The following is a 27843-nucleotide window of genomic DNA, read 5'->3' as shown; positions in this document are numbered from 1 at the left end:
TAATTCCTAGAGCAGAGCTTTTAGAAACCCCTCCAACCTTGATATAATATTCTAGAGGCTGTCACAATTCCCCTCGCCCCTGAATTTTTCTGAAATGGTGCCTGTGACAGACTAGAGCATGAAATCAGGGCTTCCCGACTCCAGCCATGTAGCTTGATTCCAGCCCACACAACAGCGTTGGCCTACCGTCTATTCACACACACGTGCGAGAGTGTGTGTGTGTGTGTCTAGAATATTAAGATGGGAGGGTTTTCTAAAAGCTCTGCTTTAGGACCAAATTTTCACAAGAGCTCGGCTCCCATTTGGACACTGAATTAAATTGCTGGATTTTCCAAAGAGCGGTGTGTACACGGGCTGGAAAATCTGCCCTGGGGAGAGCTGCTGGGTGCTGACTCCTCTGGAGGATCCAGGCCTGGGTGTGGCTGCCCCTTTGAAAGATCCCAGCCGCGCTGCTCTTTGCAGCATGATGAAGCATCCCCGCTACCTCTGACTCCAGCCCCCCGCCCGGAGGATGCTTTCTGCTGAGCGGCTCCTTGGCTGCGCTGCGGATGGGGTGACTCATCTCCCCCTCCCCTCCACCCCGATTCCGACAGAGCGGCCGAAAATAGCAACGAGGGGGGAGGGGGAAACCCAAAATAACTGCCAGCACCTGGCTGGTGCCGGGATGAGAAGCAGAGAGAAGATGCGCTTGGCTCCTGCCTCCTGCTCCCAGGGAGCCGGGATTCTAGTCTCAATCCGCAGCAGAAGCGGGGCTCTGGGAGCCTGTGCGGTGCAGGCCCAGCTGTGAAGTTGCCTTAGCAACCAAGATAGATGAGGGGGAAAGAAAGAAAGAAAGAAAGAAAGAAAGAAAGAAAGAAAGAAAGAAAGAAAGAAAGAAAGAAAGAAAGAAAGAAAGAAAGAAAGAAAGTGACCAACATCTAGAAAGAGAGTCAACTTCCCCCGACCAGCTGTCCCAGTTTCATAGTTCATTTCCTTTCTATGGTCCTGGAACAAATCATTCCTCTCTCCACCTGGCTGAATGTCTGCTGCGAAAGGGGCCCAAGTGACTTAGGAACCTCACCACCATTGAATTTTACTGGCAGGCAGGCACCTGGATCCTTATGAAAATAGCCATGGAAGAGTTGGGGGGTGGGGGGAGCTCGGGGGTTCGGATACTGGGAAGTCCTCACAAAAATCAATTTAATATACAGTCCTCAAATAAAGGACAAATCAGATATTAAACTGATAACAGATATTAGCTTAGGAGATAATGTTTGTACTTCACGGTCCAAGAGACACAGACGAGGTTTTCGTCTCAGGCCAAAAGACCAAACACATCGAGACCCTTGATCGTGGCCTTTCATAGGCTGAGGGTCTACTTACACTAGATCTTAGCTCTCACAACGAGTAGGCACCAGGCCGGACTCGGCAGTCCCCCGTGCTGCTCTCGCTCCAGCGTGATGCCATCCGCCCCCGTGGAAATCGCTCCGGAGCCCATCCGCTGTTAGCGAGAAGGGTGGGGGTCAGCCCTTGACATCTACACTGCAAAAAAAATACCCCCGGGGCAGCAAGTCTCAGCGCCCGGATCAACTGACTCGGGCCCTGGGGTTCACGTGCTGGGGCTAAAAAAAGCAGTGTAGACATTCTGTAAATAATCTTGTTCCCTGAAAGAGCCAGGCAGCTGAAATGAGCTGTAGCTCACGAAAGCTTATGCTCAAATAAATTGGTTAGTCTCAAAGGTGCCACAAGTACTCCTTTTCTTTTTCCGAATACAGACTAACAGGGCTGCTCCTCTGAAACTTAGCCAGTAACTTCTCTCACCACAGAATCAGCTGGAGGCAGAAACTGGGGGCTGGAAAATTCCAGCCCAGATGGTTAGAGTTTGGCAAAGTTATAAGGAGCCACTGAAAACAGAGTCTTATAATGGAAACTTACCAAGAGGCAGCGTTACCTATGCCGCCGGTGATCCGGTCTGGGTTGTGGCTGAGTTCTGGGCCACGCCGGCAGTTAGACAACGTGGGGCTGAGCTCCAGGTGTACAGCCCGGCAGAAAAAGTCCACGAGGCATTCCTGTGTCCCTCTTCGCCATGGCAGCTGAGCATCCCCCAGGCATTAACAGGCTTCTGTTTTACAACATCCCTGGGAGGCAGGGAAGGATTATGCCCATTTTACAGATGGTGCAAGATAACTTGATGACACAGAAGGTCTATGGCAGCCCTGGGATTTGAGCTCAGGTCTCCTGAATCCCACTCTCCACTAAGCCAGCTCTCCTGACCCCCCTGTGTAACTTACCAGGGCAATCAGCTAATACATAGCATCCCATTAGCGAAAGTCCTGCTGGCCCAACTTGGCCATATGTGTTCCAAAGTGTCACTCCGCTTTGCAGACAGGCTTAGGGCTATGGTCAGTGATGTGGGTGTCCGCCCATCCTGCATCAAGCCACGGGAACCAAATAACACTGACTAAACCTGCTAAATCACACAGCAAAGGCAGGGTGAATGAAGCCAAGAAATGGATGGGAAATGAGTTTTCCAGCTGCGAGCCTATAAAGTCAGGGCCTCCTCTTTCTCAAATGCCTGCCTATTGACTTGTTTGCTGGAGACAACAGCAGAAGTCAGAAGACCTGGGTTTGATGCCTAGCTCTGCTACTGACTGGCTGTGTGACCTTGGGCAAATCACTTCTCCTGTGACTATAAATTCTGCAGGGCAGGCACTGTCTACAGCAGCTAGCACAATGGTGCTCTAATCTCTGCTGGCATTACTCCCATAAGAATAACTTGGTTTTAAACCCATAATCAAAGGCCTTCTCCATACCAGAGTTGTCGTGCTGTAACTATACAGTATCAGTACGGTTAAAGCAGTACAATTCCCTGACTGTGGGTGGAGTTATACCTGTATAAATCTGCTTACACCAGTATAGCTAGGCTGGTCAGAACTCATTTTTTGTTATTTTAAAACAAATAAAAGGAAGTATTTCTTCACACAACGCACAGTCAACTTATGGAACTCCTTGCCAGAGGATGTTGTGAAGGCCAAGACTATAACAGCATTCAAAAAAGAGCTAGATAAGTTCATGGAGGATAGGTTCATCAATGGCTATTAGCCAGGATGGGCACGGATGGTGTCCCTAGCCTCTGTTTGCCAGAAGCTGGGAATGGATGGGGATGGATCACTTGATGATTCCCTGTTCTGTTCATTCCCTTTGGGGCACCTGGCATTGGCCACTGTCGGAAGACAGGATACTGGGCTAGATGGACCCTTGGTTTGACCCAGTAGGGCCGTTCTTATGTTCTTATAATTTTGATGGATAATATCAACATTTGTTTCTAAGCATTTTTGGTTGATTTGTATCAATTTAAATGTTACAGTTGGAGGAAATTTCGGGCAGGGAGGTCAGACAACAGCGGGCGTCAGACAATAATTATTTCATGACAGTCGACCTTGAGATTCAAAAAGTTAGAACTTTATGACCGTTAAAACACAAATTGCCAACATCCCCTGCAAAATATGCCAAGTAACTATCCTTCAATCAAACTCCAAGAAGCATTCAAGCAGCATTTTCCATACTTTGTGAATTTCAGTCATCAATGGAAGGACTTTTTTGTGGGTTCGGTGAAATTGATGTTTACCGATAAAAATCAAATAATTGCAAATCTGAATATCACTTATTCCTGTCTGGGAAGGGGAATAACCTGTACCAATATAAGACCCCTTTATACAGTATAATTGTGAACACAGTAGGGGCTGTACTAACTATATTGGTAAACAATCACTCCTGTAGCCAACACAGTTATACTGGTCCAAAATCTGTGTGTACGCCCAGGCCTGTGCCTGTCCAGCCCCCAGCATTCCCGGCTTGAATGTCTGTACAGCGCCTAGCGCAACTGTGCCATGATCTTAGTTGGCATTATTGCACTAACACCATCAACTCAATTTTAACCCATCCACCGCCTGGGTTTGGCTGAGGTCAAAGGTCTTCTGGGGCTGAAGAATTATGAAGGAAACTGACTTTTCCCCACAAACACCGAGCGCATTCGGAACCGGGCAGGGAGCGATAGGAATACAGTTAGTCACGGTAACCATGGCAACAGTGCAGGGCAGGCACCAGGGATTACAAAAGCTCCCGAAGAGGTGCCTATGAAAGGCGCAGCCCCCGCAAGGAGAGCCGTACACGCGCACCCACACATCTGGCCATTATACCTGGGGGCCTCCACCTTGGCCGCTTTTCGTCTCTTCCAGTTGAATCTCCTGGCGTAGGCAGCAAGAATCTGGCCGTGGCTGCGAGCTATCGCTCATGTAAATCCCCGAGACTGTGTTCACCATGCAGACATGTAGCATGTTACAGCCGCAAAGTGCTTCGTGCAAGCTGGCCCATGCCAGTCTCTCCATTTTACAGATGGGGAAACTGAGGCATGGAGAAAGGGATGGGCTTGCCCAAGGGCATGTAGAGGAGCCCATGGCGAGCTGGAGGTAGAAACCAGAAGTCCAGCTTTCCAGTCCCCTGCTCTAACCATTAGCCAACACTTCCCACCTCCATCCTTGATGGGATCCAAAATGAATCTTTGAGGCAAGGATGGGGGTGGGGAAACTGGGGGTATGTCCACACTGAACCGTAAACCTGGGCTTAGGCTCAGGTTTGAGCCCAACCTCCCGCCACCCCATACTGTCTGCACACAAAACTGTATGGGATGGGTCAGCAATCATTCAGGATCTGAAGCCTAGGACCCACCTGGCAGGGCTGGGTCTGAGTTCAAGTTCCACTGAGACTCGGGTCCAAGCCCCATCATTTTGCAGTGTGGACACAACTCAAGCCGCAGACCCAGGTCAGAAGGTCTGTGTAGCGCAGTATGGAGCCATCGCCACAGTTGTGAGTCATGGGTCTAGCAACTGTTAGCCCAGGTTGACAGTGCACCATGGATGCTCGAGTGTGAGCTTGAACACACCGAGTCCACAAGCCCGGATGCCATAGAACCAGTTTTACAATGCAGTGGCGACAGACCCTGGGAGGACCCTGAGTATCTACCCCTCCCTTGCTCTGCAACTTGTGAAGGCATTTACAGCCCTGTCCCGTGAGAGGTAGTGTGGGCTAGTGGGTAGTGCAATGGTCTGAGACTGGGGGAGACCAGGGCTCTTTTCTTGGTTCTGCCGCTGCCCTGCTTGGGTCATGTTGAGCAAGTCGCTTCCCAGCTCTGTGCCTCAGTTTCCCCTCCCCCCCCATTGTCTGTCTGGTCTAGTTGGTTTGTAAGCCACTATGGGTCAAAGACCATCTCTCGCTCTGGGTCAGTGAAGCACCTGGCACAATGGGGCCAGTGGTGGCGTTTATCCCAGAGGTGCTGGAATTAAGGGTGCGGGGGGGGCGTGCGGGAACACCTCCTGACTTGAAGTGGTTTCCATCATATACAGGGTTTACAATTTGGTCCAATGGCTCTCAGCACCCCCACTACACACATTGTTCCAGCACCCCTGGTTTCCAGCAGCCCCCCTGCAAAGTTCAGTTGTGGAGGGGGGCTACCGGTGTTGCTGTCCAACACACTAGACAGGGTTTGCACCCCTGCATCATCACACTGGGGGGGAAGGGATTGCGCTTCACCTTGGCTTTTGCTTTGCCACCAAGGCCAAGTAACTGAATCACCAGGCGAGTGGGGGCCCCTTGCTGCTTGGGCATTGCAGAGGCCCTTACACGGACACTGAATGGGGCCCTGATCCCCGCTGAGGCCTGGAGGCGGTGCTACCATGCAGGGCCCTAATATTCCTAGAATGAGGTGACTTGGCAAGGGTGTCCGTGGAAACACAAAGGAGCAGGGCAGCAAAGGATCGAGGGTTCATCGCGCCCAGCACTGCCGTGGCCAGGGGGTGATATTTATAGTACAGTAGCATGCATTGGACTCATCCCCAGCATCCTAAGGAGACAATGCCGTAGGTGCTGGAAGTAGGGGTGCGGCCTCACCCCCCTGGCTTGAAGTGGTTTCCATCATATGCAGGGTTTACAGTTTGGTTCGGTGGCTCTCATCACCCCCCCACTGTGCACATGGAGAGTGCCACCAAATTGCTACAGAGCGAGATCAAGGGAATTAGACCAGGGCTGAGCAAAATTCCTAAGCACTGGTGGGGGGCGGAGAGGGGAGTGGAAGAGGCGGACCCCTTTCCCATGTATATTGGTGCAGTGTGATCGCTCTGTGTAGTTGAATGGAATAGCTACTTCTGGTCTATGGGAATGGAGCTAAAAATAGCAGCACGGCTGTGTCTCTGCAAAGAGCTGGTCAGGCTGTGGCAGTAAGTGGAAAACACCGGCGCTCAGTCACCTATCGGCAGGGCTGCAACCGGAGTGGGGAGGGGGAAAATGCTGCTAAAAAAAATGCAGAGAAGGGCTTTGATGGACTGAATTATTTGGCTTCGCTTTGTCTATCCCCCTGTCTCAAGCTGAATGGGGTCGATTTCCTTTAAACACCCGCACGCACCCAATGCACAAAAGGGGAGCAAAGGTCTCAAGACATGAAAACTCTGCAGGCTTCTGCTCCGCTTTCCCGGGGGTGAGGAGGAAGCATGTGGCCCAGAAGAGCCGGCAGCAGGTGACGGGAGAGGGTCCAACCACGCCAGGTACGATCCCGCTTTTAAAAAAGAAGAGAGCAGCAGGGGGGCTGGAACAATGTGTGTAGTGGGGGTGCTGAGAGCCATTGAACCAAACTGCAAACCCTGTATATGATGGAAACCACTTCAAGCCAGGGGGTGCGGCAGCCCCCTAGTTCCAGCACCTCTGGAGAGCGGGCTATAAAAGAATGATAGAGCAGCTAGCGGGTGCTGAAAGCAGCAAGCACCACCGTTGCTTCTGGTCGGGGATCAGCGCATGGGTCCTGCGCTTAGGCTAAAATGCAGACAGGGATGGGAGAGAAAGCCTCCTGGACAGTATGAAGATCTTGTCTGTCACATGCACTGTCCGTTTGTCCTAAAATCCCATTCCTCAATGGCTACTGGTTTCCAGAACAACCCAGCTTGCATTGGAACTCTGGGATTCTTTGGCTGCACTTATTTAATGAATGATTAATTAGTCATTCTTATTAAATGTGTTTCTTTTTCATCAGACTAATCGTGAATGTCTCTGTGGCTATATGTCCACACAGGTGTCTTTCTGCTCTTACCCATCTGGTCCCTTTGGTGTTTTATTCTGCTGATCCAAACCAAGCCAGAAATCTGGTTTATATTAAAATCTAATCACATTTTATTGCCACTAGCTGGTGTATTGCTTTAAATCCACCTGTTTAATAGAATTAGAACAGTAATAGAATTAGCCTTTGATTTAAATGTATTTCACTGGCTGTACTCACCCTGAACTGTAATATTCAGCATCACAAGTTCCTTTAAATTCCAGATATAGATAGAGAGAGAGAGAGAGATAATTTCTCTCACTCCATTCAGTAGGTTGCCTTCATTCTTATGTGGTTATGTAAGCAAACGTGGGTGAAAGCTCTTGCTAATTTAGACCAGAATATTTTCTTTAGGTTCCTCTCATAACCCCCAAGAAAATCCCTTTACCTCTGAAATGGAAAAAAGGATCCCTGGAAGACTTTTGATTCCAATAAATTTGATTCCAATAAATCAGACCATTTCTACACTGAAATCCACCAGGCATTCCCAGTTCACCTCGGTAGCAATTTGCCGAAAACCGAATCTCTTCCTTTTCCAGTTGCAACCCACAAATGCAAAGATGAGGCAAAGAATCTATCTGGCTTTTCCCTCTTTGTTTTCTCTGTTTTTCATCCATTGCATGCCTTGATATTCAACGTCGTGTCAGAGCTTTAAACCTTTGTTTCCTAAAGCCTTATTGCTCTGCAGGGATTTGGGTTGGGTTTTTTTAAATGAAAAAAAGGGCTGCTTCATCTGGAAAAGGCTGTGGTTTTTTCACCCAAAAGCACAGGACTTGTCTTTGAAAGATTCCAAAGGTAAAATGGCTTTTTCTACTTAGAGGTCCTATGGGGACAAGCAGAGTGAGATCTTACCAGACCGTAGCTTATTTAGCCTGCATTCCTGGACAATAAATGATGAAGGGTTTACAGGATTCCCGAGATGAAATTGCCTGCTTTATTACACCCCAGCATGACAGATGGATTTTCCTGATATGATATAGGGCTCTCATAGATTTCCTATGGTGGAGCTCAGGAAAGAATCTGTAGGAATGAGAGAGGTAATTTCTCATTCATTCCCCAAGCAGTGTGGAAGACAATGTATCAACACTTGACTTGAAACTGAGATAGTAGATGGGGTGGAAGGGGTGATGGTCTCACAGGAAGGGCACTCGAGTAGGACCCAGACGATCTGGGTTTAATTCCTGGCTCTGCTACAGATTCTCTGTGTGACCTTGGTCAAGTTGCTTCATCTCTCCTGGGCCTTTAGTTCCCCACCTACAAAATGGCGATAATCCCTAGGAGAGGCTAAAACCCATTTGTGATTGTGAAGAGCACGGCTGGGATGCTGACGAGGGCAAACTACATAGATAGAGGGGAGGGGCATTGTTTAGGATGTTTAAGTCAGAAGGGGTTCAATCCTATGGTGGTGGTAAATGGCCCATTGTGGTCTTAAAAATCCATGAACCCTGAACAGTTCCATTAACCCCAGGGGAGAAGGGGAGACTCACACTGAAGTGGGCCCAAGTCCAATGAAGTCAGTCGAAAGGCCCTGCCTTTGGATCAAGGCCCAAGGCTCCTACTGCCACAACCCTCACTCTGGTGAGCGATCTGGGTGAATCCATAGAAGTGACTGAGGCTACTCAGGTGAGTAAGGATTACTTGTGGGATCAAGGGTAGCAGGTCCAGCCTGTAAGAGTCCAACTTTGCCTGCCTTCCTGGAGCCAAGCTCCCATCAGGGTTGGCTCAGGTAGGCTGTGCAGGATTGGGCCCAAAGGTCGGTTTGGGTTTCCTTTGGCAAAGGGTGGGGGGCAGGGAGAACATCCCAGGCTAGTGACACCAGGGGCCAGATCCTGAGCAGGTGCAAATCAGCACAGCTCTGGGAAAGTCACTTGAGCAATGCTAATTGACAACAGCTGAGCCTTCAGCCCACTGATTTCCACAGAGCTCTGGCCCAGTGACACCAGTTGGGAATCTGACCCACTGACTCCAACAGAGCTATGTTGATTTACACCAGCTGGGAATCTGACACAATCACTTCCTTTTATTTCTAAATAATAACAACCAACCACCCAAGAGGCCCTCCCAGCACCAGCCCCTCGAAAAAGCCCCCAGAAAGTAGCGATAAGACAAAAAATAAGAGAAAAAAGGGGCAGATTTGAGCCTTAAATGGTGAAACTGACAGCTCTGGGTCTATTCCTGGAGGCCTCAACATGGGGTGTGTGGGGAGCGGGGGTTGTTCCAAAGAGGAGCAAAAGCATCCCACAGTTGCTGCGTTCTCTTGCTTCCAGACTTGTGACGGTGAGGTCCAGAGGAGAGAAACTGACGCACGAGGACGATGCCTCATTTTTGAAGCGTCTTGCTGGTCAATATCTCCTCTGACATCTTGGGGGCCGGATGCTTCTCTGTAAGGGAAGATGTGCAGAAATTACAGTGCTTGCGGCCTCTTATCGATCGACTCGTTTTCTCCCGCATGCCTTTTGGTGTCACTGAAATGTTGGCGGCTGCTCAGGATAAAATCCGTCAGAAATAAAACCCTCATCATAGTGCATCGCGCTTCAGTTCTGAGCCGCAGCATGCTAGGATCAATAGAAAGGCTGTTGCTTTCTTCAATGGAGTTTGGATCGGGCCCTTATGTGGCACTTTTCAGTTGGGCTTTTCAATTGGCACCTAACTCCTTTAGATTTCTTTGAAAATCCCTCGCCTCCCGCTAGAGATCTCAAAAGTGTTTTGAAAAAGGTGGGTGAGTAGCTGTGAGCCCCAGTCTATAGCTGGGGAAACCGAGGCACGGAGCAAGGACATGATTTGGTATAGCCAAGGAGAGAACCCAGGAGTTCCCAGTCCCCTGCTTTAACCACTAGACTGCACTCTGGCCTACAACTGGCAATCGAACCCAGGAGTCCTGATTCCCAGCCCAACTGCTATACAACATGCCCTGCTACAGATAGTAAAAAAACAAAAACAAAAAACCCCTCAGGGAGTTCTGATCATCAGACCGCCTCTGCCCGCTTTAACCACTAGTGTGCACTGCCTGTGAAAGCTGGTAATAAAGCCCAGGAACACTGATGCCCGGGCCCATGCTCAAACCTAGATTCCTTCCTCCCTCTCTCCACACCGGTGAAAGCTCTGGGGACTAAAGCTGAGTTAAATCTAGAAGTAATGAGGAAATTAGTGGGTGCTAATAACAAAACAGATAAAGCAGGTCACTCAGTGTGGGTTAGCTGGCAGCTCACTCGTTGTCTGACAAATGACAAATGATTCTAGGGCCCTCCCCCGGCTTTGTATTGCAGCACATGGATGGGTTTTGAAATGACACTTTAACAGAGCTAGTCATTGCGAGTTAATCCAGTGTTTTCTCAAAATGAATGCTCCACTGGCTCAGAGGGACGTGCAAGCCTTTCTAATATGCTTAATTTGAAAGACTATAGGAAATGTTTCATGCGACAGCTAGATCTGGAGATGCAGTGAGAGAGAGAGATGCAGACGAAGATTAGGTAGATAGATAGATATGAAGATTAGAGAAGAAGGCTGAGATGATTCAAGTTGCTGAGAGTATTTGGATGCCCGCTTCCTATTAGTTTCACTGGGAATTGACCATCTAAATCCCACAGAAAACACCAGTCCATCTATTTTCAATCTTCCCGCTTTTCCCCTCCATCAGCTGGGGCTGCCGGCCTGAACTGGCCTCCTCCAACTTCTCTCCCGGTCCAGCCAGCCGCACAAACTAATTATCCTGGGCAGAATTAATGACCCGTCCAATCCTTGCAGAGAGAGGTGAGCTATTTCGGGGTGGGGCTGCGCTTTTTGGGGGGGGGTTGAGAAGGCTACATGAGAATGACAGTTCATTTCCCAGGATCTGACCCGGCCCAAAAGTGGGCTCAGGAGACAAATATTGAGAGTAAATCTTTTGCTTCTGTACCTACAGAAACGTCTTCCACCTCTCACACATTCACAAACGCTCACCACATTACACGTTCACATCTTCTTTCCCTTGCTCATTTGTTACACACAGCCCTATGCTTGGTCACACTGCGCCTTCTCACCCCCTCCCACCCCCCAGGAGACAGGGATTCAGTGCCCAGCTCTGTCTCATTGGATCAGATTTCCAAGCTCCCAGTGTAGCTACTCTAACCCCTCTCTCCCAGCGCTGTGCACAGAACCCAGGAGTCCTGGCTCGCAGTCTCCTGCTCTAACCATTGGACAACACTCCTTCCAGGACAGAATACTCCCGAGCGCTTTAGGATAGGAAGCAAAGATCATTGTGGCCAGTGACTACCCCGGTCGTGCTGCGATCAGGCCACCAGCTTTAGCAAGAAGGGGCCTGCTAATGACCACATGTGGTGAGGCCTTCTGAGAAGGACACCCCCCATTGAGTCACCAACACCACCGGGGGCAGCGGTCTCTCATCTAAGTCATAACCCCAGCCAGCACTGCTTAGCTTGCCTCCCAGTGCCATGGGCTTTAACCACAGGCAGCCTGCTGCCTCTTACTGGAAGAGCTCTGAGCAGGCCCATTTGGTGCCATTAATCCGCAGCGCTCAACATCCGTGATTCAATCAGGTCCTGGTCCCCGGGGCACCGGGTCAGTGGATGGCGCCAGCCTCTGATGATTTGTAGGATGCTGCTTGCTCGTTAGCCCTGCTAATTAGCTTTCCTTGTCTTCCTCTTCTCTTTCCCCACCTCTTTTATTCTCTTCTATTTTGCTCATCGGCTCTCCTCTGCATCCCCTCTATTCACCTTCCGTCTTCCAGGCCCCTTTTTCTCTCTTCTTCCCCTGCCTTTCCTCCATCGCTCCTTCCCTCTTTACCTCCTCCTGGCCTTTTTGTTCCTTCCCCCTTTCTTTACCTTCCCTTACCACTTATTCTTTCCATCTATCTCATTCTTCTTCCCCGGCACTCTTCCATGCTCTCCTCCCCGCCCCGTTCCCTGCTTCACCCCTCTTGCCTCTCTTTTGCCTCCCAACGTGGGCCCAGGTGGGAGGCAGCGTGAATCAATCCGGCAGAACACGTGGCCGGGTTTTTCCAAAGAGCTGTGCACACCAGAAGCCGGGCCCTTCTGAAAAGCTGCTGCCCATCTGTGTCCCAGCGGGACCCGCACAGGGGCCTTTGGGAAATCTGGATTTTATTCAGGTGCCTACACTGGCCGCTTGCCCTGATCGGGGCCGGGGGCAATCCAGCCTGCAGCTCTTCGGGCAAGCTGGCCCTGTTTGCATCGGACTCCGCAAGCTGGCACCAATAGACATGGTGTCACCTACACCCCCAAGCGAGATATTTCTGGTGAATTAGGCAGGACCGGCAGCCCTTCTCCAATGCCCCTCCAGCCAACCAGCTCACCAGCTGCCAGGGCAGAAGGGGCTGGGGGCGGCTGTGGGGGGGGGTAGCGGGGGGGAGGGGGGAGGGGAACGCGCTCATCAGCCAAAATTCTTTTGATTAGTTCACTTGTTTTTTTCCAACATTGAATTAATTACCCTTTTCCACGCGGGCGCCAGCTGGTAGGATTTTGAGTCAGGCAGGCAGGTTGGGATGGGAAGCCAGGGGGCTCTGCCAGCACTCGGTGACGGCACGTGCATGTGAGTTGAGAGTTTAACTCTCTGGAGACCTGCTAATGGCTGGTGGGGAGCATCCCTCACGGTAGGCAAGAACCTACCCTGGGCTGCGGTGAAGCGAAAGGGAGGAGGGCCGTGCTGCATAAGAACAGGTATCCTGGGTCAGACAATGGTCCACCTAGCTCGGCATCCTGTCTTCTGCTGGCAGGTGCTTTGGAGGAAATGACCGGAAGAGGCAATCATCGAGTGATCCATCCCCTGTCGTCCACACCGAGCTCCTGGCAGTCAGAGGCTAGGGACCCCCAAACCATGGGGTTGCCTCCTTGCCTGTCTTGGCAAATAGCCATCGATGGACCTTTCCCTCCATGAACGTGTCTAATGCATTTTGAAGCCCATTCGAGTTTTGGCCTTCACACGATCCCCTGGCAATGAGTTCCACAGGTTGGCTGTGCATGGTGTGAAGAAATAACCTAGCACCACCACCTGCTTAGGTCCTGGTTTGGCTTCATGGACAGTGCATTAAGCTATACCAGAGATGAGTGGGATAATGCCCCAGAGCTGTCCCATGTGCCATGAATGCAGGGTGAGTGAGACTCAGGCAAACCTGGATTCTATCCCCAGCTCTGCTGCTGGGCGACCTTGGGGAATGCCCCGTGCCTCAGTTTCCCCATCTGTAAAATGGGGGTAATAAGCCTCCCCTCCTTTGAGACCCACCAGTGAGAAGAGTTAGAGATTAATCTTGTCTGGATTGCTCCATCGTTGACAACAGAGTGGGACGAAGGTGGGTTTTTCTGCAGCAGAAGCTGCTGAATTCCCAACTGGTTTTTGCCTTTGTTCTCTGGGAAGTCTGAATATGGGCGCAGAGGTGATGTGGAAGGAGGGGGCCTGCCAGCCAGACACGTGGGTGTGAAACTGAGGCCATGTCCCACAGAAGCCTTAAAAATCCCAGGGCACTTCTTAGCCAGGCCCAATTTCAGTATGAGTAAGGAGATTCTGTCTGCCTAGCTTCACCTGTTGGAGCCCTCACTTCCTGTCCTAAAGTGGTGTGCAGCCTTGCGGTACACCATTAAACAGCTCTCCTGCCCCAGAATTGGCTGTGCTTCAGTGCTGGGTGAGTGATCCCTGTGTAACACTGCTATGGTTCTCCTCCACCTCAGAGGTGGCCGCATTCCAGTGCTGGGTGAGTAATCCCTGTGAAGCGTTGCTGTGGCTTTTAAGCAGCTGCCGCGCTGCACCCCAGAACTTGCTGCATTTCAGTATTGGGTGCGTGTTCCCTGTGCAGCATTGCTACGCAGCTGTTAAACAACTGCCTTCTTCCACTCCAGAGCTGGCTGCATTTCAGTGCTGGGTGAGTGATCCTTTTGCAGCATGGCTGTGGGCTATGTCAGCAGTGGTAGTGTGATCTCTCTGCAGCCTTGCTGTGTGGCTGTTAAACAGCTGCCACGTTCCACCCCAGAGCAGGCTACGTTTCAGCACCGGCTGCATAGTCACTGTGAAGCCCAGCTCCGCGGCGATTAACCAGCTGCTGCGTTGCAGCCCAGAGGTGGCATCTCAGTGGTGAAGGGGTTGCTTGGTGACGAACGATGCTGTAGCAATGTAAGATTTCACGATGTGCTCTCCCTCTCTCTCTCTTTCTCTGTCCAGGGAGGTGCGCTGCCTGTGCAATGCCCCGTCCCGCTTCCCACAACCCCGGCTTGCCCCCACGAGACCGCCCGGCCCCAGGCCCCGCCTGGCGATGAGCGACCCAGCCGCCATGCCGCACGCGGAGGGGAATGCCCTGCTGAAGGCTGTCTGGCAGGGCAAGTTTCGCCTCACCCGCCTCTTGCTGGAAGGCGGGGCCTATATCAACGAGGGCAACGCCCAGGGCGAGACCCCGCTGATCGCCGCCTGCCTGGCCCGCTATGACGACCCGCACCACAAGCCCCGCATGGTGCGCTATCTGCTGGAGAACGGCGCCGACCCCAACATCCCTGACAAGACGGGCAAGACGGCCCTGATGCACGCCTGCGCCGACCGGGCCGGGCCCTCGGTGGCTTCGGTCCTGCTGGAGCACGGGGCCGACCCCAGCGCCCGGGACTACGCGGGGGCATCGGCCCTGGTGTATGCCATCAACCGGGACGACCGGGAGACCTTGCAGGTGCTGCTGGACGCCTGCAAGGCCAAGGGCAAGGAGGTGATCATCATCACCACCGACACGTCCCCCTTGGGCACCAAGAAGACCAAACAGTACTTGAACTCGCCCCCGTCCCCGGGTCTGGAGGAGAAGTCACCGGCCCTGTGCATGTCGCCCTCCGACATCGAAGTCAAGACCACCCAGTCGCCCGGGGCCAGCGAGAAGGAGGAGGCGAGGGACGTCTTCAACTTCACCATGGCCACCCGGCTGACCTGCCCCCCGCCGCCTCCTCCCAAGGGGCTGGAGGCCGAGGCCTCCGTGGAGCAGCCACCGGCGGCCCCGCCACCCAAGGGCCGGGCGAGGCAACTCAAGAGACTCAACTCGGAGCCGTGGGGGCTGGTGGCGCCTTCCATCTTGGCCGCCTCCCATCTGGAGAAGGCCCGGACGCCAGAGGAGAGGATCACGGCCGAGATGAACGGCTTGAGCATCACCAAGAGGCCCGTGCTGTCACGGAGGCACAGCATCGAGGGCCAGGAGCCCCCCGGTTTCAAGACGGTGGCCCCCCAGGGCTCTGGGGAAGAGGCCCTGGGCCCGGAGGCACCCTGGGCTGAGAAGGTTCATTTCAGCCACCTCCACCAGCCTCTGTCGCGGCGCAACACGGCCCCTGAGGCCCAGGAGAGTGGGGGGGCCCCGGCGCCCAGCCTGCGGGGCATGGCGCACCCTAAGCTGGCCCGCATGGAGCACTGCGAGTCAGACGCGCACCTCTGCCCGGACTCCATCCCCAGCTCCCCGGATTCAGGCCGCCTCTCCCTGGAGAGGAGGAAATACAACGCCTCCCCGTTGACCCTGCCGGCCAGCTCTTCCCGGGAGTCCCTAGAGAGCATCCCCAGCGCCGTGTCCCCCATGACGGGACGGCGCCGCTCCCCGGGGCTGCTGGAGAGGAGGGGATCGGGGACCCTCCTCCTGGATCACATTGCCCACACCCGGCCTGGCTTCCTGCCCCGGCTCAACATCAACCCCCACCCTCCCATCCCTGACATCCGGGCCAACGGCCGGCCCCCCTCGCCTGTGCACAGGGGCCTCATCCCCATGGCCCCCAGCTCCCCCAAGGCAAAGAAGAAGCTGTTCAGACGGCACTCTATGCAAACGGAACAGATCAAGCAGCTGGTCAATTTCCAGAACATGCTGGCCCAGGGCAACTCGGCCAGTTAAAGGGACAGAAGCCCCAACCCGGGAAAGGAGGAGAAGAGGCCTAGATTTATTCTATCCCCCATCCCATTTGCTGCTCCTGCAGTGGGGAGGAGCTGGAGACACCCCCCCACCCATCCCATCTCTCCAACCCCATCCTGGGTGGCGAGCCCATTGTGTCTGGGTTGCTGTGTATCCCCCACCCTGCTGTGCACTCGTGTATCTATCCTAGCCACGGGCCACGCCCAGGGTGCAGGAAATGTGACCGGAACAGGAGCACTCCAGTGCTGGGCCGTGGCCCAATTGGGCCAGGATCCCCCGTGCGACCAACTTCGGGATGGCGCTGTGCCCCTTCGGTGGAGGCCCTGAGGCCACAGCCGGGCAGCGGAAGGCCCCCAAGCATCACCGCCCATGACTGTGCCATGTGGCCACAGAGCGGCCGGAGCCCGCTGGGAAACCTGGCCTACATTGGGAGTGGGACGATGACAGCTTCCAATGGCTGCTCCCACGCGCCAGTCAGGAATACAAAGGGGAGGCACGTGGGTCCCGTCCCTCCGGGTCCTGCCGGGCACGGCCTGGAGATGCAGAGGAGCAGAAAGAAAAAGGGAATGAAAGGGTCGATTTGGGTTCAAGATCAGGAACGTGGCCAGCCGGAGCCTCTTCCAGTTTCCAGCAGCAGTTTGTGCCTGATCCAGGTTCAAAGCCAAAGGCAGCCTCGCTCGGTTTGCACGGCTCTCTGACCTGGAAGGAAGCGGCAGTGATCCTAGAGACAGACACCCCCCACCCCCGGTGGCCTTGCACCCCACCTGCTGCTCCCTGCAATATCCTATTTATTAGTGTGAATGCCGTCAGGACTCCTGGGTTCTCTCCCCACCTCTGAGGGGGCAGCATTGTCTGGCGGGCACAGCAAAGGGAGACCTAGGGCTGCATTTGCAAAAATGCTAGAGATTTGGGACGACCAACTGCGCTGAGCGTGCGCCTACTGGAAACCAGGCCCCTTTGAGGCATCTCAGGCTGGAGCACTCAAAAACGGAAGCACTTTAGGCACGGGGCACTGTTTCCCAGCTCCAGGAGGGGGAGTGTTGTCTAGTGGTCAGAGGACTGGGCGCTAATGACACTCGGGTTCTCTACCTGTCTCTGCCACTGACTCACTGGGTGACTCTGGCCTAGTGACGCTCCCGCTCCGTGCCTCAGTTTTCCCCACCTGTCAAATGGAGGGAATGTAAAGCACTTTGAGATCCCTGGCTCAGAGGTGCTCTGGAAATGCTACATCCTATTTGTTAGTTATTTAGCATTCAGTCTCTGGCAGAGCCACCCCCCCTAGACAAAGCAATATGACTGGGGACGCACAAGAAGTTACCCCCAAACACTGGTGGGAGGGCTGGAATAAACCCTTTAGGCACAGAGTGAGGGATTGAGCAGAGCGTCACCGATGGAGAAGGGAAACCATTTCAGGGGGAGGGAGGGGACTGAGTCAGTGTAAATAGGCAAATAGACACCCAATGCCAACCCCATAGTGCAGACCCAGTGCACTGGCATGGGTTACCCTGCTTTTCCACCAGGAGGCGCTGTGCTTCTTTGGCCGTGCGGCACAGCCGTGGATTGTCAGCACAAGAGGTTTGCACTAGCGTAACTGCAGTGGTGCAAACAAATCCCGTTGCAGACAAGGCTTTAGGCCCAAGTCCTCAAAGGTATTTAGGTGCCTGACTCCCAGTGGGAAGATCTGGCCCCTAGTTACGAAGCTATGATGCTGCAGAGTGCTCAGGTTTCCCCGCACTTCCCTAAGTGATGCTGCAAAGTCTGAGTTAACTAAGGGAGTTAACACTTGCACAGGTCTCCCTATAAGCACAAGGAGACTGTAATCAGGGCCCTGTGTATCTGCTACTCTGCAGAACTCGCCCCCGTGCTGTGCTCCCTTTTCTGTTTGCAGAAATACGCTTGTAGCCCTTGTGGCAGCTAAGCCAACCTTCCCTGATTGGCATGTATCTGATGCCAATTTGCCTGACCTAGTCTTTAGACAGCCTACAATGATCACTCTAAGAGATGTGAACCCATTGATGCCAACTGGGTGTTGACTCTGAAACCTACTGACTACCAAACTGACAACAACATTGTTAACTATTCCACTGCTGATTTGAGCAGAAATGTTGCATTTTAATGTGCGTATCTCACAACTCCCAATTAAATCCTCAGATACCAAAAGCCCCCAACTGCCCCCAGTTCAACTGCTAACATGCTCCACCCCATGCCACCCCCTCTCCCGATTGCTCCTGCTAAACACTTATGCCTTTTTTGTTACAAAATTCTGCAGCACACTGAAAATGAAGGGCCATATTCTTGGCTAGTGTAAATCGGTGCCTCTCTTGACTGACGTCAGCTGAGAATTTGGGCTTAAAATTATAGGGGCAGCATTTGATTAAATTGGCCAGAGGATTAGCTAGCACACTTTATCCTGTGCTGATTGCGTTAGCCTGTGCCATGTTTAGTTTAATAGAAACCTTATTATTTCAGTGTATCCGATGTTGCTCTGGGATTTCCAGTTTCCTGCAGGATTTGGGGGCTAGTTTGCTGCAGATACATGGGGCCTTTCTCGACTAGGGCGAATGCCCTCTCTGCCTGTGTATGTCAGAGAACATACAGCATGTGAGTATGGTTTCAAGTCTGTATCTGGGACACCTGTAGGGGTTGGATCTGGGGTTTTCAGTCGGCAGGTTAGAAGGATGGAGCTCAACTGCGAAATTTGGAAACAAATTCACATTGAGATTTCAGAGGCCATCAAAACTGCTTTGAGCACGTCTGTCTCCAGTATATGTGTGGCTAGAAGCCACTGGTGAGCCTCCAGTACAGGTCTCCATCTGTGTCTGATCCACAGAGGACCTGTCTGCTACTGCCCCAGCTAAGTTCTAGCTTGGGTGGGACTTATTCCACAAAACGATTTGCCGTCGGAGAGCGTTGATTCATCAGAACCGAAACGTCCCACAGGAAGGTGTCAAGTCCGCCGAATTTTTCCATTTAGAAAAAAGAGAGATGAAAACGTTTTGAAAATGTCAAAGCGTCCCTTTTCGCCAGCCTCGGAACGGAACGCTTCCGGCTTTCAGCTCAAAAGGACGTTTCCTTTGGCCGCTAAGCTTATTGTCTAGTTTTGACATTTAAAAGGTCAACATTGAAAAAAAACGTTTCGAATTTACCAAAACAAAATATCCGCCAAGAAGATTTCGGGGGAGGGGGAAGGGGAAGTGGGGGGGGAGAACTGGGTTTGCAAATAATTGTTGAGATTTGGGGATTAGGTTCCAATTCGGGACAAGAAAAGTTTGAAACTGCAAGTTTTCCCCGAGGATGGGAAATCCCCATCAGCTGTAGACCCCCAGGGGTCATCTTTAGCCCAGGCTGCTCCTGCTTTTAGCTCTGGAAGTCCCTAGGGTCTCCCAGCCAGTGCCACACCCTGCTCCCTGTGCCTATGACCGCACAAACAGAGTGCTGGCCAAATGCACAAACTGCTGGGCTGTGGTTTCCTCGACAGGGGGTTGTCTTAGTAAGTTCTAGCTCAGTGATACTCAGACCTCCAGGGTTCAGGAGCCAAATTAGCGACCAGCAGCACCCAACAGAGCCACAGGAGTGTGAATTCATTGATCCATTTACTATATATATTTTATTCGCACCGCAAAATGACTAAGTAGTCAATAAAATAAGAATACAATTGGTTAATGACAATGTAAAGTCACCATGATGGGTTAATAATTAAGTCACCCAGTGTTTTACTATCATGCCCTGCAAGAGACACATTAAAGAGCCACTTGCGGTTCCCAAGCCTCAGTCTGAGCATCACTGGGCTACATGGATAAAAAACGTGCACAAAAGGAACTGATTACTGGGGGGTGGGGGTGTGTGTGTGACCCCTCCATCCCCCCCGTGGGTATATTGCATGCATGGGCGGGTGGGTGGGTGTATTACCCCTCCATCCCCACCTTGGGTGTATTAAAGGCAGCCACAGGGAATGTTTTGCTTTAAATCAGTTGCAGATCATGAAGTAGACCAGGGTCAGTTTCTCAGCTCGCTCCCCCACCTGCAGAGTTCTGGATGAAACCAGGCGGCCAGTCCCTTTGGGTTTTGCTCAATCAAAAGCCGATGGACGAGGGGACATTTGACTGAAACAACTTCTACCCCTTTATCAATTAGCCAGTGCGGAATATTCCTGAGCATTGGGTGGCATCTCATCCACTGTGGCCAAGCAGGAGGTCTCTACACCCTATGCATATTGTGACGCGATCAGTTTCCCTCCTTCACGTAACCCAGTTCCTGCATGTGTCTCTGAGCTGCATCCTCCCTGACAATCCAGGCTGTAGCTCAGAGGTTCTCAATCGTTTCCATAGCAGGACCCTCCCCACACATATCCTTCCCTAGGGGGAGCCCGGGCTTGGTTCTGGGGCTGCCCAGATGCCAGGGTGATGGTGGTCATAGATCTATGTAGCCAGGTTCTGCATTTAGCAATGTGGGAAGGGCAGGTAGGTCATGACCCTCCCCTGGTTGTCTTTGGGGTATCCAGGGCCTTGCAGTCCACACAGAGATGTGTGTAACTGTGCCCACCAGTCCTCCCGATTCCCAGCTGTCTCTGTGGGAGCACTGACCCAACTCCATTCTAGGAGTCGCCCTCTGCCTTCATGCCCTCCTGGGGCTCTGTTCCCCTATGTCTGGAGGCTGGGAGTCAGGACTCCTGCGGTCCATTCCCAGTCCTAGGAGGAAATGTAGGCCGACGGTTAGAGCCGACGAAGAGGAGGCAGGATGCCTGGGTTCTCATCCCAGCTCCAGTGCTTAGAGCGGGAGGCATGAGACCAGAGTGAGATCCCTTTGTGCCACAGGTAGGGGAGAGAAGCTGCAGCGTGGGTGCTGTTGTGGATCAGAACCTGCTTAACGCAAGCTGGTTTCTGCAGCTGCCCTGACATAGTGGTGATGGGGGCCTACAAGTACAGAGCTAGCCCGAGAATTGTGTCGGGCAGGCCAGGCCTCAGAGCACCGCTGGGGGTGGCGAGGCAGCTCACTCATTCCATCCAAGAGCTGGTGACGCCCAGAGAAACCAACCAGGGCGAGAGTCCAGGCACCAGCTGCTGCTTCCAGGGACCATTCCAGCCCCAGGCAGGCATCCAGGCACACGGTCTCCATCCTCTTCAGAGGGGAGCTAACAAAACAGATCCAGGCAACCGCCGACTCAGGGGAAAGCTTGGATCCAAACAGACGTTTCAGTCCAGCTTTAAATCCTTTCCACTAAGGGTGAGATTTCCAGAAGTTCCTGACAAGGCACCTAATTCCCATTGGCTTTCAAGGGGAATTAGGTCCCTAACTCAGCACCGAGGCCCTTTGAAAATACCCCTCTCCCTAGCATATGTGGGGTTATTATCTCAGCCGATGCTATGCAGTCGCCACCAGAGCTCCTGACCCGCCGTGCAAGGGACAATCGGAAATAATGCAGTGCCCCAGAGCTCAACGCGATTTGAGATCTAGACAGGAATCCCCTTCCTCCATCCCACCCAGGGCGGAAATGCTGCCAGTTCCAGGGAGGAATGCGGCAGCACCCCTGCGCAGCCATTTAGGGCAGGACGCAAAAAGGAAGCATGTGATCAACGCAGCTCAAAAAGGTGGGCAGGACAAAAGCGACCAGGGCTCGTTGATGAATACCAGGAATCGAGCCTGCAGCGTCAGGCCTTCCCCGTGTGCAGCATCCCCTTTCGGGGCTGGGGGGAAGTGACTCCTCTGCATAGAGCTCGTGTAGGAGCTTCAGGGGCCCAGTGGGCTGAAAGCCCATAGGCGAAGCGTAGAGCGAGTGCTCCCTGTTAGAAATGGAGCTGGGTGTATTTACACAGGCCCCTGCAGCGGAGATGGGCTGTGTGTTAGGTTAGGGCATGGTCCAGCCTTCTGATCAGCTGATTGCTGGATACAATATTGCCAAAGGCAGGCAGAGGACTTACACGCTCCGCCGTCCATATTCATATGCTCTGCCGATCCCTCGCACCTCAGACCCGTCTCTGAGCTAGGCAGGATTCCTGGGTCCACCTCCCCATCCCACGAGGGAATGCTGTCTAATGGTTAGAGCAGAGGAACTCAGCATCAGGATGCCCAAGTTATTATCCCAATGCGGCAAGGGGAGCGCTGTCTAATGGCTAGAGCAGGGAACTGGATGTCAAGACGCCTGGCTCTGCCACTGACTCACTGCATAGCCTTTGGAGAGCTGTGGCCCTGCTCAGTGCCTCGGTTTCCCCACCTGCACCATAGGGCTAATGACCCTGACCCATCCACAGGGCTGAGTAGAACACCTACCAGCTCTGCTCTAGGTCACAAAACCCTCCCCAATTTAGCGAACGAGGGGATGGGGGGTGGAACCACTCTGAGCCGAAGTGAGTCATGTTTGTGAGTGTGGTCACCATTCCACCCCAAAGGTGGCAAGACTTGTATTGGCGAGGCCACCGGCTGTCTCTGCCTTGGGCAGCGTCTGATCTCCTCCCTCCACCCCCGGTCCACACCCCTCTCTGCCGAGCTCTGCCTTTCTGCTGGCCAGGGTGCTCCTGTCTCCACTCGGGGGTGGCGGGCGAGGCAGAGAGACGGGAACGGAGAAGAACTCGGTTGGGGGAAATAATTCCAGCCTCCCAGCTGGGGGTGTCAGGGGAACCTCTTGGTCTTCACATAGCAGTGAATAAAAGCCCAACATAGCTCAGCCAGGCTCGCACCCGAGTCTTCTTGGGGATGGGGGTTATTCTGCCACCTAGTGGCCTTGCATTGGAACAGAAGGTCTTGGGGAAAGGCCACTGGTCCATCAGTATCCTCCTGCTTCTTCCCTATGCCAGATACGATAACCGGTCCATCTCTTCCTGTATCCCTCCTCCCGCTGCACCAGATCAAACCCATCCAATCCTTAGACCCCACTGGGGGGAGGGATAGCTCAGTGGTTTGATCAGTGGCCTGCTAAACCCACGGTTGTGAGCTCAATCCTTGAGGGGGCCATTTAGGGATCTGGGGCAAAAATTGGGGATTGGTCCTGCTTTGAGCAGGGGGTTGGACTAGATGACCTCCTGAGGTCCCTTCCAACCCTGATAGTCTAGGATTCTATGATCTCCTCCCTATGCTGGCTTAGATAACTGGTCCATTGAGTCCCGTATCCTCTCTCATGCTGCACCAAATCAGAGCACTGCCCCTCTAGTCAAGCATCCCTCCACCTGCCACGCCAGACCCCCATCACTGGTGCATCCAGGCCAGTGTCCCTGCTCCAGCAGCAGCCAACATCCAGTGTTTCAGAGGAAGGTTTAAATTGCCCTGGGCCTACCGTACACAGCTATATACATGGGGATAAGAGGCAAATCCTGGCTGACCCCAGCATGTGTCCTACTTAGGTCCTGAAGCACACTGGTTCCCCAAGCCATTAGCACAGCTGGCATGGCTAGACGTGGGATCGCTGTGTACTAGGTCTCCAAACGTCTGCGGGAGGGGGAGAACGCAGCGTGCACGTCTCCTCTGCAACATGCTGCAGCAACCGTGGGCAACTCTGCACAGCACAGCTCTGGGAAACAAACGCAACCCCCCCAGAAAAATAACCCCATCCTAGAACGATCCAGCCCTCATGGGAAAGTCTCCGCTCCTGGCAGGAGGCCTGCCACGCGAGATGTAGATGGAATAGTGCCTCTCTTGCCTTGTCCATGCCTGCGATGCTACTCCCTAATGCACAACCCACCTGCCACGCTGCTTTCGCTCCCCACCAGGGTGTCCCGATTGCTGGGCCAGCATCTTTGACCCGCTTCCCTCCCACACAGCTGTTCATCCTCGGCTCAACCCACTCATCTGGAGCAAGAGGCAGAGAGGAAAGGGAATGCTAAGAAGTGGAAAATCCAGGGCTTCTGTCTCCGCCTGGATCCCCGCTCCCTTTCGCCTGCCTAGCAGTGGCATTCCCACATGCTGTGGCCTATGGCTGGACCTCCTTGGGCTGCAAGCTCATTGCCTCTGTGTAGCGAAGCGAAGCCTCACTGGTGTGGCACCTCCTGCTGGTCATCCTGGGAATTAGCTTTCCAGCAGATGGAGCGCCTCCTTCTGCCAGTGGCTTGCCTGCCTTGGGCCCCCACATCCCTCCCGGACTCTGGTGCCCCTTTTCCTCAGGGTTCTGCCCTCCACAGTACCCCCACTCTGAGCCTCCCCTCCCAGGGGAACCCCAACCCTCTATCCCCACCTTGCCTCAGTGGCTACTGCCAGTCATCATCTAGCCCCCGCTCACTGGGGCAGACTGCAGTCTATAAACCACTCATCACTGGCAAGGGGGTTTTGGACCCACTGCCTTTCCCTGCAACCCAGTACCTCTCTGGGCCTTCCTGTCAGGCCGCAGCCTGAGAGGTCGCCAGGCCTGAGCTCCCCAGCACAGCTCTGTCCGCAGTACCCTTTGCTCCTTCAGGCAGCTAAGTCCACCTCTCTCCAAAGCTAGAGAGAGACTCAGCTCCTGGCTCACAGCCCTTTTATAGGTCCAGCTGTGGCCTGATTGGCGTGTGGCCCCAGCTGTGGCTGCTTCCCCAATCAGCCTTTCAGAGCCACAGCCCTCCCCAGGGCTGCTTTTAGCCCTTGTTCTACTGGAGTGGGGCAGCTGCCCTACTACACTCTGCTAGGCAGGCCCTGTGGATCTCCCCCTTAGGCTGGGGGGGGATCCTTTTGTAGTGGACGAGCTCTGCCCGCCCACGTCCTGGATTCCCAATAGGACACTCTGCTAGGCAGGGGTTCTCGTGCTTGGCTGGGAGACCCAGGAATCTATCGGCCTCATGGAGAAGGGGATTAACTACACCGACAGGAACCCCCCTTCTGTGGATGTAAGAAGTGTCGACATGGCAGCAGCATAGCTGTAAAATAGTCGCACATACCCCTAGGATGAGGCACAAAGCTAAGGCCTGGATTGCCTGAGGCTAATAAACCCAAGGCACTATTTCCTGAGCGGTAGGTTACTGGGAAGCCTGGTGCCCTGTCCTGATTCCAACTTGAATAATTCCATTCGGACTCTCAAAAGCCCCTCCTGCTGTTTCATTTGTATGCAGGATTCTTTTTCGTTTTCTGCCCTAAATCCTCACCTCTCGCTGGTGAGCACGACTGAGCGCCTGAGGCATTCCACCCCAGGGGCGGCTGCATTTCAACACTGGGTGAGCGATCCCTGGGCCGCATGGCTGGGAGGCTGTTAAAGAGCTGCGGCGTTCCACCCCAGAGGTGGCTGCGTTTCAGCGTCTGCCGAGCCCTTTGGAACAGATGGTACCGCACGAAAGTCCGCATTGATTGGTATCAGGTTTCAGAGGAACAGCCGTGGCTCCTACAGGAAGCCCTGACTGGCTCTTTGCATTATCCAGAAAGGATTCGGGTGGGAACGGGGAGACAAACGCACCCACATATAATGACTAAAATCCGTACCCACCCCTCCCATCACTGCATGTCCCTTCCAGGACCAATAAGGCCCTTATCTGCCGCCTCCAGCATGGGACAGGCCATTCCTCTCTCTTGGAGTCATGCTGCCACCTGGTGGCTCTAACTGAGCTTGCTACATCCCGAACACCGTGCATGGTTTCAATGCAACCCTATTGTTTGCGCTATTTGAAGTCAGGCCCGTTTGGGAGGGACTCCACCAGCCATGGCCACGAAGAGGGGCTCGCAGACAGTAGCTGAGCAGCAGCAGAAAGGACGTCAGTTGCCAAGGAGTGTCACAAGTTCTTGGGGCTTAGATGGGGATCGGAGCTTTCCCGTAGGTCATGATGTCCGAATCTAGGACGCTGGCTCTGGCCTGCTCTAAGTTGTCCCTAGGGGTGGATCCATTCATGTGAATATTGATGTTACACTGAAATCCACCGCTATTTCATCTCGTCAATACAGCTTAGCAGCCACACAAATGCCTCCCCCCTCTCCCCCCCCGACTCGGTATGTTAGCTCTTGCCAAGAACCTGGTGTCGACACAGCTTGGAGATGGAAGGGGATTTTAACCCTCACTATGAACAGCCATCGATGTGGGATCCAGCAGGAAATGGGACTCATACGAATGACCTGACACAGAATGAATTGGTTCAGGGGCAGAGACTGACTCAGAGGGCTGAGATTGGAGCTTCCCCACATCTGGGGGCTGCGTGGATCCAGGGGTTCAGTTCTGCCTGTTATGGAGATTGGGGACTGGCCTCCAGGCTGGCCCTGGCTTATCTGGAGGGGCTGTTTCCATAACGAATATGTGTGTGCCTGGACGTCGATACCTGGAAGTCAACACTTTGCTGTAGTGTGGGAAGGTGGCTAAATTTCATCTCCATTTTGTAGATGGGGAAACTGAGGCCTCTTAGGCTAAATCCACCCCTGGGATAACACTTCTGTGGTCCCAGAGTAATGAGGAGGCTTCCCCAGGGCCACACAGTGAGTCTGTGACAGAGCCAGAATAAAAACCAGGAGGGGTCCTGGCTCCCAGCTCCCTGCTCGGGCCAATAGACCATGGTCTGGTGTAAACAGAGGAAGGGAGGGGAGAATTATCCCTGGGGAAATTGAGGCAGGGGAAGAATGATGCATGCAGTGGAGTGGTTTTGGTAGGGTCTCTCTTGTTTTCAGTGCACTGCTCTGTGTTTATATTAGCAAAGGCCAGTCTGAGGAGCGCCCCAGGGCTGTTGGAGCCGGGGGATGAGGTTTGGGACAATCTTTCTTCCCCAGAGGGGTTCATCCCACAGCCTGGGAAAGCTCCATCTTCCACACAGAGCTTTCCCCTGCCGGTAGAAAGTTCTGCTGGGCCTGCCAGAGGTGCTGGAACTAGGGGTGCCGGGGACATTGCTAACAGGGGAGGTGCCAGAACGGAGCTGGGGGGAAAGCCCGGAGACAGCAGGGGTGGCCCTCACCTCTGCACTCCCAGCCTCCTTTATGTTCCACGCATAAGCCATTTTCCCTGAGCTGTTCTGCTCTGCCCAGGACCAGCTGCCGGGACAGAGGCGTGAACCCTTCGCTCAGCTATCTCACAGCTCCGCTCCCTGCCCGATCTGGGAGCGGACTCCCAAGCCCATGCCCATTGCACTCGACCTTGTATCTTCCAAAGCGCCGCTCACCGGTTTGGGGAACACGGCTGCAATTCCCTTTGCGCCGGCCCATCTCTCTCTTTCCAGAGTCACAGGGCAGAGGGGGAGAAATACAGCTTGTTCTCTCACTGCACCGGGGCCTGATTCTCCTCCCCCTGGCCTCCGAGTGTCGTAGATTCCCAGGCTGGGAGGGACCACTGTAATCTAGTCTGACCTCCTGGATAACATGCCCTGAAATCATTCTTGGGGGGAACAGATCTTTTAGGAAAAACAACCCGTCTTGAAAACCATCCCAGCTGCTTCAACGGGAGCATACTTCAAAAGCATGCGGCTGCCGGTGGGGAAACACCTGAACAGGCTGGACCGTGTGTGTCCTCTGCTTATGAGGCCTGATGAGCATCCGCACAGGAGATAAATAGCAGCATGTGTCAAAGAAGCAGCAAGTGTCTGCTCTCGTCTGCCCCTGTGACCCCCCCAAACTGGATATAGACCTTGCGAGAGCCAGCCCAACCTGCTGATCCAACCAGCCGCCCAGTGCTGTACTGAGCCCAATGGGCCCGTGACAAGCCCGAGCCAGAAGCGACAGAGAAATGAACGGGATTCTCTTCTCGCAGTGTCTCTGCCCGGTGGCCGCAGCGCACGGTAAATTGGATCTTAACAGGGAGGCGTTATTCTGCAGCTGGGCTGGTGTTCGGGGCTGGGAGAGCGTAGGGTGAGATGGGGACAGGGTTGATGATGCCCCTGATCAGTGAGCATGGAATCAGGGGACTGGTATTGCTGGCCCATCAATAAAACGGGGGACGCCGGGGGGTTAGGCTGGGAGCAGCTCACCCCAATGGACAGAGCAGCGCATGGGGTTTAATAAC

At 53.5% G+C, this 27843-nt stretch overlaps 1 protein-coding gene across 2 annotated transcripts; it reads left to right on the top strand.

Annotated features, from left to right (window-relative positions):
• The first annotated feature begins 6148 nt into the window (after positions 1 to 6148).
• Positions 6149 to 19743, top strand: ANKRD34A (ankyrin repeat domain 34A). 2 transcript variants are annotated; one of them, XM_073323041.1, is made up of 3 exons: positions 6149 to 6575; positions 8589 to 8743; positions 14285 to 19743. In XM_073323041.1, the coding sequence occupies exon 3, from the start codon at positions 14376 to 14378 to the stop codon at positions 15963 to 15965; it is 1590 nt and encodes a 529-aa protein (XP_073179142.1). In that variant the 5' UTR covers positions 6149 to 6575; positions 8589 to 8743; positions 14285 to 14375; the 3' UTR covers positions 15966 to 19743. The 2 variants fall into 2 exon arrangements, with proteins under 2 accessions (XP_073179142.1, XP_073179141.1); XM_073323040.1 differs by lacking the exon at positions 8589 to 8743.
• The last annotated feature ends 8100 nt before the right edge of the window (positions 19744 to 27843 follow it).

The sequence above is a fragment of the Lepidochelys kempii genome, chromosome 24 (assembly GCF_965140265.1).
Source record: "Lepidochelys kempii isolate rLepKem1 chromosome 24, rLepKem1.hap2, whole genome shotgun sequence".
Taxonomy (NCBI): Eukaryota; Metazoa; Chordata; order Testudines; family Cheloniidae; genus Lepidochelys; species Lepidochelys kempii.
The sequence above is the reverse complement of the archived record's forward strand: the minus strand, read 5'-3'. Positions and strand labels throughout refer to the sequence as shown.

What these genes read in the sequence shown, in the direction of transcription:
- ANKRD34A (XM_073323040.1), top strand. Translation starts at nt 14,376, where the DNA reads ATGAGCGACCCAGCCGCCATGCCGCACGCGGAGGGGAATGCCCTGCTG.